Source organism: Triturus cristatus, chromosome 4_2 (genome assembly GCF_964204655.1).
Source record: "Triturus cristatus chromosome 4_2, aTriCri1.1, whole genome shotgun sequence".
In the NCBI taxonomy this organism is placed as follows: domain Eukaryota; kingdom Metazoa; phylum Chordata; class Amphibia; order Caudata; family Salamandridae; genus Triturus; species Triturus cristatus.
Window position 1 is genome coordinate 781,264,099 of NC_140586.1, and position 10,592 is coordinate 781,274,690.

A 10,592-nucleotide genomic window follows, 5' to 3' on the forward strand; every position below is an offset into this window, starting at 1 on the left:
AGTGTCAGTGAATTAAGCCGTCCTCCTCGCTGAATGAGGTTAACTTAGGCTGAGACAACACTAGGGTGCTGTGCCAGGAACCACGTGCTGGCTCCAACCACGCTACTCACAAGACATTCTGTTCCCAACCTTATGAAAAAAACATTTTTGAGGGAGTGGCGTGTTTTGAGAAATCTTGCCCACGGGAATCCATCCGTAATAGCTTGTCAAATGGTAGAGCAGCCACCGTTTTTGAGTGTGAGAACATAAACAGGACTGGCTGTTGTTAGTCGTTAGAGTGGGCTGCAGAGGCCAATGAACGCAAGCTGCAAGTAGAAGATTGTGACGTTGCAGCCAGCCACGTGACCCGCGCCTTTGTAGTGTTACACTGAAGTGTAGTCCCCCCCCCACTGAACTGCGATTAGAAGTACTTAGCTGTTTAACAACGAAGTGCCGCTTTCGTTCTATTCCTCTTCATTTTTCTTTTCTTCAAAGATGTACCTGCAATATAACCTGTGCTTCTGTAGCCGAGCTGCATTTGGAAGAAATTCAACACTGACGCGCCTCGACTGCCTGTTAAGACGAGAGGAATTGTTTATCCAAGTGGTTAATCAAAATAAAATTACTTGGAAACAAACTGAGGCATTTAAGGGCAGCGTTTAAAACAAGCGACCGCGAAAGTGAAAGTGATCGCGATCGCGATCAAACATCAAAGCGGCCGCAAACGAGTGCTTTCAGGCTGCCAAATGGTGCGCGCGCCCGGAGCACATGCACTGTAGTTGGCGGCCTGAAATGCACTCGTTTGCACTTCCAAAACTCGTTTACTATAAGTCTCGCCAGAGCAGCGCTAAAGCGCTGACTCGGGCGAGACCTAAAAAGGTGACACGCAGGCACTACGCGTAAATAAATAAATAGCTCCATACATACGACTGCAGTGCAGACCTGTCCTGACATTTGGAAAAGCTGGGGGGTCTGTGTGCCTTCCCTCCGAGCTCGGCTCCACTCGGACTCATTCCATTCACACAGAATTGTGAGCGCCCGCTGACTAAAATTCAGAATTGAAAATTCAGGAAGCTGGCAAAATGCTTCGCTAAACAAACAGCCGAGGATATAAAAACAGACTTTAAAAAAAGGAAAAACAGGCGGTATTGTTGTACAGTGGGGAAATTCGAGCAGGGTTAGCAGCCACACGAAAATAAACTAGAAATTCAGCAAAGAACAGCCTGTCTGCACGCTCCCAGAGCTGGTTAATTGACAAAGCTTGCCCATTTGTTTACAGCTTGTGGTGATTGGGCCCTCAGGCCCGCATGCAGAGACGGACGGACACAAGACACAGGATTACTGGTGCTGTAGACTGGCCACGAACACGTGCGCTCGGCCCCTTTTATTGTCAGGGTCACCTGACTGGTGACGCCTGTGGTGGGTGGGTGTTCAGTGTGGGTTACAGGCACAATGGAACACTAGACTGTATCCAGCCGGATACTACATCCCTCCCAAACTTTAATGAAAGTTCAACCAAAATGAAGTCCGAACCTGTGGGAGAAAACACAAGTTCCAAACAAAACATAAATTGGCGATCATGACTTCCACGTAGTCTCTTGGCTGATGGTCAACTGCCGGCGAAGGTGTTCTGACAGCCGGGACCACTCTGTCTCCTTGGCACGATGTCAGAGTGCTCTGCGGATGTGTCCTTTTGGACTTACATCGTGGAAGTGCGCCTCACAATCTCTTTCTAGTACTGCCATCGGTGGAAGTGTGGGTGGAATGGTGGTGGACCACTGTTTGTTCTATTTTCCGCTGGGCGCCCTGGTAGAGGTGTTTCCTCCGACTAGTAGTTGAGTAGTTGTCTTCTTCCAGGACTCACCGTTGCAGGATATCCCTCTCACGGATACCCCTCTCTCGTGAGTGTCCCCTCTCACTGGACGACCCGGAGGCCCTTTGTTGCCAGGTTTCCACTGGACCGGTGGACCGCCGCCTTGTGGCTCCACTCGCGTTGGGGGAGTCGCTACGGGTCCTCTTTCCGTGTCCGAAGTTCCGCCTGAAAGGGTGCTGTTGGCACTTGGTCCTTCGCGCTCTGCCTTTGTTCTCCCAGGAGCTCCAGAGCCAGCTTCAACAGTCCATCTCTCGTCTTGGGGATCCGCTGCCACCGGTGTCCCTGAGGCCTCTGCCCCTTGGATGTCCACGGTCCTGTTTCCGTGACTTCCCAGAGGAGGTTGTTACCAACGGACCGGCCTGCTCGCCTCTGTCGTCCCCGGGTGACCTTCGGGTTTGCGCATCGACATATACTCCCAGTGGTGCTGATGTTGTTCCCAGGTACTGAGTCCGGCTGTCCATGCACCTTCTCACTCCCCTCTTCGGGTACTCCTTCTGGTGTGTGTGTTGATCTGTCACGCACACCTATGTGCTCTTCTCCTTTCCTCTTCGGGTGTTCTCCTTCTGGTGTGTGTGTTGATCTGTCACGCACACCTATGTGCTCTTCTCCTTTCCTCTTCGGGTGTTCTCCTTCTCCTTCCATTGCGACGTGATCCAGTCTTCCTGCCTTATTGCTCTTCCTTACCAGGCTTCTTCGTGTAGCGTGCACTCTACGCGTTTCCCTCTGGTCTTGTCCCGCCACTAGGACACTGTCTCCCTTTCACTCTGTGACTGGACCGATCATCGCGACCTTCTGTCTCGTAGTTGCCTCTGATGTTGCTTCTGATGTCGAGTGATGTTACTGGACCTCTTTTCCTACTCCTCCTGGTCCTCTTTGTGAACCTCTCATGGGGTCCTCTTCACTGACGTCCCTTCGGACTTCCTCTTCTCTCCAGCTCTGACCTCTTGTAGGCCTGCATCCTCCTTGCGACCAACTGGTGGTCAGCGTCGTCCTCCTTGCGACCATCTGGGTGGTCGGCTTCTTCTGTGCGACCATCTGGCTGGTCGGCTTCCTCCTTGCGACCATCTTGCTGGTCGGCTGCTTCCTCCTTGCGACCATCTTGCTGGTCGGCTGCTTCCTCCTTGCGACCATCTTGCTGGTCTGCTGCTTCCTCCTTGCGACCATCTTGCTGGTCTGCTGCTTCCTCCTTGCGACCATCTTGCTGGTCTGCTGCTTCCTCCTTGCGACCATCTTGCTGGTCGGCTGCTGGTGGTCGTGTGACCATTTCTTTTCTTCTCTCGCAGTGGCAGTGCTTCAGCGCGCTTCTGCCGGCGCTCTTTAGTTGCTTCCGTGGATGCACTTACTGCGAACTCTCGTCAGTGCTTGCATTCCTGGAGCTGGAGCCGCTGTCTCTGTGCTGTTGCTCGCTTGCTTGGCGCTGGGTCCCTGAACCGCCTTTTGTCTTTCTGGTGGTGCTACTGTCTTTTCCTGCTTCTGCGACAACCTGTGGCCACCAGGTGCCGCTGCGCTTCGTTCTCGCTATGTTCAGGGCTCCCTTCTCGCTGTACTTGCACTCCTGACGCGTTCCGGCACCTTGTCTCTTCACCCTCACAGGCAGTGTGAGGCTTGGCTCTGTCCTATTTGCATTAGCGGGCGCGGTACCGCTATTTGGCCACTAGATGGCGCTGTGGGCTGTCAATTTTTAGCCCAGCCGTGTTGTTCCTTCTTTCCTTTCCGTAAGGTGCGCTGTGGCACCTTAACCGCTAGGTGGCAGTGCGGCCTACACTTGACTCCCTGCTCCTGACAGACTCTATGGCAGCGTGTCCCTGTGCTCGGTTGTCGCTGGGGATGGCTCTGCCTGATGCCTCTCACTGCCGGGCCTCTCCCGGGCCACGTGGCTGCCTAAAAGCCTGCAGTCCCCGCTGGGCTCCCAGGACATACCTACAGCCAGACCTCGCGGGAGGACTGCTCCTTTCCCCACGGTGAGTGCTATGCTTTACTCGCGGGGTAGCAGGTGCCGCTCTCCTTCCTGGGGCACCTCGGGCTCTTCGTGCGTGTTTTCTTGAAAACGCGCTTCAAACGCGCCGCCGGCCATCCGCTACCTGTACTTTGCTCTCCTCGTGAGTGGGGGGGGGCTGAATATCCTTGCCGGTCCCTGTATTTTTCTCGCTTCTCGCCGCCTGCAGTCGTGTCTCGCAGCGGGTGGGCTCCGCTTCCTCTTTCTAGTTATTCCGCCCCGCAGCTGGTCTCTTCGGCTCCCGGGCCGCATACAGGCACACTCCTCCTCTTGGGGGCACCTCGCGTTCTTCGCGCTTCCTCTACACTCGCGCTTCGATCTGCGATCTTTCCTGCCCCCGCAGCAGGCCTCCTCGTTTCTCGGGCCCTGCGTGGGGGTTGCCGGTGCCGCTCTCCTCCGGCCGCGGGCCGGGTGCTGCTTCGCTCTTCTCCCCGGCGGTGAGGTGCCTACCATTCGTTCATTATTTAACTCCTTCCCGCCCCCGCAGCAGGCCTTTCTTCTTCCCGGGCCGCGCGGGGGATGGAGAGGGGGGGGACGAAGAAGTTCGCTGGTGCTTGGGGCTGCCCGCTTGTCCTCAACGGCTCCCTGTTCATACGACGGCCAGCACTCGGCCTCGTCCTTGCGTGGGGGGGGGGGGGGGGGGGGGGACAGTTGATTTAACCTTCTCCACCCCGCTGCCGCCAGCTCACTGGTAACGCGCAGCGTGGGGTGGGGGAGGTCCGGGCTCCACTGGGGGAAGACAGTCTCTAGTTTCTCCCCACGCCAGGCTCTCATTGCGGGTGGGCTCCGCTTGTGCCAGGGCTTGTGCAAGGCAGTGGCAGCTGCGTGCTACGGCGCTCTGGCTTCACTTTCCACGCTTGCAGCTCCTCACCTTCGACCGGCGGCCTTCGCCTTCACGCGGGTGGGCTCCGCTTAGCTCGCACTTCCCCACAGGGGCACCGCAGCAGGCTCGACGGGGTCGGGGTGGGCACCCGACTAACTCTCGCAGGGGTCACAGCATCGCGGCCGATGCGGGTGGGCTCCGCTCAGCTTGCACTTCCACACGGGGACCAATTTCAGCAGGCGCCGTCCTCCGGGGGGGTGTCGATTTCACGCGGCAGCTCCCCTCCCCGCACTCGGTTTCCACGGCCTCATGCTTCCCCCACCAGGACCGGGGGAGGCGAGGCCACCGCACACGTGGGATAGGACCCACTCGTCGCCATTGTGGTGATTGGGCCCTCAGGCCCGCATGCAGATACGGACGGACACAAGACACAGGATTACTGGTGCTGTAGAATGGCCACGAGCACTTGCGCTCGGCCCCTTTTATTGTCAGGGTCACCTGACTGGTGATGCCTGTGGTGGGTGGGTGTTCAGTGTGGGTTACAGGCACAATGGAACACTAGACTGTATCCAGCCGGATACTACACAGCTGTTCCAGTGCGTGCATACAACAGTCTTGTTACTTGGGTAGACACGTACTTTGCCTACTCAACCGCTGCAGGTTCTCATGCAATGCTCGGTTTCGGCTGCAAGCCCAGGCTTCATTTTATGCGGCCTTCAGTCGGCAGCCGAAGGCCGGGCTTACGTCACACAGGCCTGTTCACGGTTATTCAAGTTCGCTTTGAAGTTCCCCTTTCTTTAATATAAGGACTCAGGTTTACGCAGGGCTGTGCTTTACCGTCAGGGTGCCGTCTTGCGCATGCACAAGTCTGCCTTGCTGTGCTTCGATCACACCCTCTGCACAGCTGACAGTGATTGCATTGTTTGCAGTCGATGTTTAGTCAGTCTCTTACAATGTACTTTTTGCAGGTTTTGATAATGGCCAATCACAGCGTTTTTCTGTAATCTGGGTGTTCACCACCTCTTGTTGGGGTTTCTTTGCTCTGGGATTTTTTTTATAATGCTTCAATGGGCTTACTTTGTTTGGGGCATATCAACAACAACCGGCGATAATTATCTCTAAGCGCACTTAGCGCTAGGATAATTATCGCCGGCTAGCGTGAATTTTAATCGCTGAGATAGCGTGCTATTAGCAACGCTTATCTCAATAGCGATAAAAATCCTCACGCTAAGTGGCTAACGTGAGATTATCGCTGGAAACTCAGCGATAATCTCACGTTAGCTTGTTGATAGGGACAGACAAACTTAGCCATGATATCCTCCTTCCATAGGATATCATGGCTAAGTCAGAAAAATACCAGACGTAAAAAAGCAGCGTTAACCGCGGTTAGCGCTGCTTTTTTAGTCTCTAACAGGGTTAGCGATATTCTTGATAATAGGAGAAATGTCGCTTAGCGACATTTCTCCTATTATTTTACTCTGGAACACCCCCTTTGCATCTCATTAGAGATGCAAGGGGAAGCGTAGAGTAAAAGGGTGCTAACATGCAAATTTGCAAGTTAGCACCCTGTTGTTGATAGGGCGCTAGTTTTATCTCTCCTTTTTTGGCTTTTAAAGCCAAAAAAGCAGAGATAAAGCCCTTGTTGATATGCCCCTTTGTGTGTTATTCCCACTCGTCGCTAGTTTACTTCACACCATACCTTAAGTTTAGTTCGCTCTGAGACTGGCTCCTCCTCTCTTGCTCGGTGTGCTTCACATAGTCACACAGCGAGTTTAATTTATGCTATTTTTTACGACTTTAGAAAAACAACAGGAGCATAAACCCATAAACCTCGTTGAGATAGGGTAATAATGTAAGAAACAACAAGAACTCTCAACTGGTATCATTCAACAAAGACAGATCAATTGCATGTACAAGACATTACAGTTGAGATAAGGAAGACTCAGAAAAGAATGAATTAAGAAAAAAACATTGTATTGAATCAAAAATTTACATAGAGACATATATAAACTTAAATAAACAAATTGATGGAACAGTTGTAACAGCACTGTACGCAAAAATTAATATAACATAAGAACAACTCGGACTTGTACTTGGTGCTTAAAGTGTACGTGACACGAAGATGGCGACGCAAGTGACAAGGTGAGATCAGCAGGGGACGGCGCAACATGAAGTGAAAGTGAACAATGGAACAACAATTACAAAGGTTCTAGATTCAATTTTTACAATAGAGATAATTATACATTTATTTTAAGGAACCATAGGGCCATCAATTGAGCTGAAAGGTCGACGGCGTTTCGATCTGGTTAAATTGGGATCATCATCAGGACTGGGTTGTAATATTCACAACAGTGCTATACAAGAAAAGGAAAAGATATAAATTACGAGAAAAGGAGGAGATAAAGACTAAAAGCAAAGGACATATGGAAGACTAGTATCTTAAGGAGAACAAGGGCCATAATGATAGAGTCTTAAAGGAAAAGGCACAAACCAATCAAAGGGTATTGTAATCTAGTAATTAAAGTGCATAAAAGGGAACCAAGTGAGGGACAGCGGAAGGGGAAGTGTAAGGGAGAGGGAAGGGGAGAAGTAAGGGAGGGGAAAAGAGAAAAATTACCTATATAAATGAAGGTACTTAATGTAGGAAAACGATAGAAAGCCAGGTCCAGTGGAATTCTGTGGAGAAAGGGAACGGGTAAAACTTGCGTTGGAGGAAAGCCAAATTGGAGAAAGAGGCTATTACAGGGACAAACCAAAAATTACCTGGGAGTGGATCAAAAAAGCTTATTCCAGTTGGAGAAGGACGATGTAGATCAGCGGTTCTATAGAGACAAGGGAACCCCCGTTATCAAGGAGAACCGGATAGTACAGTAGGAGTAGAGGCAGAGAAAATTACTCGGGCATAAATGGCAAATTAAATGGGTCATGAAGCGAAGGACTAAAGTCAGAGGTAAAGGTGGTCCATACCTGTAAGGACGAGAATTAACTCGTAATCAAGGGGGCAAAGCAACTCGCAACGATTGCAGCAATTCTAAAAAGGGGGGGGGGGCGGGAAAGGAGAAATAAACGTCAGAGAAAAGGACAGCTCATAAATATGAGAGGCATGAAATCACGTAAGAAAAAGGACAAGGGTAAATTAGTACCTCCCAACAATTATATGTTCGTATCAGATGTAGAACATAAAAGGAGGCATCTCGGTAACCCATTTTACATAGACATGAGTAAATCAGCGAAAATGGGTCAGGAAATCAGTCCGACAAACAGAAGGGGACGTGACTGCCTGAAACAGAAAATAAAATTGTATCGGGTTAAGGGAATTAGCTACCGTACAAGGGAAGGAAGGGGACTTGAAAAACAAAAAACGGAGGAATACCTAATCAATAGGACGTCAGTAAGGGCATCTAAGTCACCTGGAATCCAGCGCCATGAGTTACTCACCCAGAGTGAGTAAGGGAAACAATGCGATAAGAAGGGAAGGGGGGGCGTGACTGCAATGTAAGATTGCGTCCAGGTGAAAGGTCAGGTCAATGGAAATGAAAGAAGGAGTGCACAAGGGGAGAAACGGGACAAGAAAGGGAGTAAATGGGAAATTTGTGAGATTCTGTCTAATTAATAAATAGAAAATAGTAGAAAAACATGTGGTGTAACAATTAAAGAACTATGTATTAAAAACACACACAAGCGGCAGTAATTCACATGTCAGAATATGTACAACATAAGCAATGCCAACATCGCAGAGCTAAACAGGGGATAACAGTCCCGGTAACAGGGAAAATAGAGTAACGCTATCATGGATAAACAAATAGCCACGCATCGAAGGTGCCAGAAGTTTGAATGACATGCATAGTTGTTCATAAATGGGAGAACCAAGCATGGGAGGGGGGGTGGAGGGGGGGGGGGGCAGCAGCAAGGAAAAGGAATAGGATAATAAAAGGCCCAATAATTGTAATCAATGTCAGGGTAAAGAAGGGTGAAACCCATAGGATTCATGTACAGAGAGAGACTTCGCATCGAAGGTACAAGAGGTTGGAATGACATGCATAGTTGTTCATAAATGGGAGAACTAAGCATGGGGGGGCAGGGGAGGTGGGGGCAGCAGCAAGGAAAAGGAATAGGATAATAAAAGGTCCATCAATTGGAATCAATGTCAGGGTAAAGAAGGGTGAAAACCCATGAGATTCATGTACAGCGAGAGGCTTCAGATCAATATGGTGCTGTTCCATTCATCAATGGTGTTCAACCCAGAGTTCACGGAGTTGCAAATGGTCATCCATTTGGATTCACTTTTGTTCAGCAGTGATTTTATAATACCGCCTCTTTGGGGTAATATGGGCTGTTCAATCACTTGCCAAACCATACCTGTGGAATTATGGCCCTTTTCCAAAAAATGGCTCACCAATGGAGCAGTCAATATTTTGCAGTGTATTCGGCGTTTGTGTTGTATGATGCGCTGTTTTATCATTTGAGTTGTCTGTCCGATATATGTTAGGTCACAAGGACACCTGATTGCATAAACCAGATTGAGGGACCTACAGTTCATCATGGTTTTAAGCATGTATGTTCTGGTGCCTGTTTTGAACTCCTTTGTATTTCGTGTTAAGTCACAGACTGAACAGTTTTGACATTTGTAGTGTCCAGTGATAGGGGAAAGATCCCATGCTGAGGTAATGGTACTGGTATCAGATGTGCTAGTGGGCCAAGTTATAGCATGGACCAGATGTGTAGCAAGATTTTTACCCCATTGGTAAGAAAAAAGGGGAGGCTCCTTAAAAGAGTCCAACTGTCTGAGTACAGACCAGTTGCGTTTGACTTAACCGGAATTTAGGATCTTGGGTGAAAATAGCTGGAATGTTTCTGATTTGTAGACCAAGTGGTATTACACCTGATTTTAGATATTCCGTAAGCATACGGGCATGCAAATCCATTCTGATTTGTTTCTTCTTCAATTTTTCAAGTTTATCCAATAGTAGATGGGAAGAGTTAGGGGTAGAAACAGGGGTAGTGGAGGGGTGGGTCCCTGAAAGAAGAGAAGGGCCACCAATAAGTCGTTGGATATAATCCTCAGAGTAAGAAAGAGTCTCCCTAGACATTCTAATAGACAGGCAAATGACTGAAAGAAAAACCAAATGAATTGGAAAAACTAGTGGATCACAGAGTGACCTACTCTCGCAGCTAGGAAGCTGCTCACAATCTTAGAAAAACAACAGGAGTTCCTCCAACGCAAGTTTTACCCGTTCCCTTTCTCCACAGAATTCCACTGGACCTGGCTTTCTATCGTTTTCCTACATTAAGTACCTTCAGTTATACAGGTAATTTTTCTCTTTTCCCCTCCCTTACTTCTCCCCTTCTCTCTCCCTTCCACTTCCCCTTCCGCTGTCCCTCACTTGGTTCCCTTTTATGCACTTTAATTACTAGATTACAATACCCTTTGATTGGTTTATGCCTTTCCCTTTAAGACTCTATCATTATGGCCCTTGTTCTCCTTAAGATACTAGTCCTCCATATGTCCTTTGCTTTTAGTCTTTATATCCTCCTTTTCTCGTAATTTATATCTTTTCCTTTTCTTGTATAGCACTGTTGTGAATATTACAACCCAGTCCTGATGATGATCCCAATTTAACCAGATCGAAACGCCGTCGACCTTTCAGCTCAATTGATGGCCCTATGGTTCCTTAAAATAAATGTATAATTATCTCTATTGTAAAAATTGAATCTAGAACCTTTGTAATTATTGTTCCATTGTTCACTTTCACTTCACGTTGCGCCGTCCCCTGCTGATCTCACCTTGTCACTTGCGTCGCCATCTTCGTGTCATGTACTCTTTAAGCACCAAGTACAAGTCCGAGTTGTTCTTATGTTATATTAATTTTTGCGTACAGTGCTGTTACAACTGTTCCATCAATTTGTTTATTTAAGTTTAT

At 49.1% G+C, this 10,592-nt stretch overlaps 1 protein-coding gene across 1 annotated transcript in view; it reads right to left on the minus strand.

Moving 5' to 3' along the window:
• LOC146835037 (cytochrome P450 4B1-like) overlaps window positions 1-8,117 on the minus strand; it is a 276,047-nt gene extending 267,930 nt beyond the window's left edge. The window contains exons 1-2 of the mRNA XM_085602698.1: window positions 8,045-8,117; window positions 7,815-7,951 (exon numbers count right to left, since the gene is read on the minus strand). Coding sequence (XP_085458824.1) covers window positions 7,815-7,877 — 63 coding nt within the window. The 5' untranslated portion in view covers window positions 7,878-7,951; window positions 8,045-8,117. The remainder of the gene's footprint in view (window positions 1-7,814; window positions 7,952-8,044) is intronic.
• Between the last annotated feature and the right edge of the window lie 2,475 nt (window positions 8,118-10,592).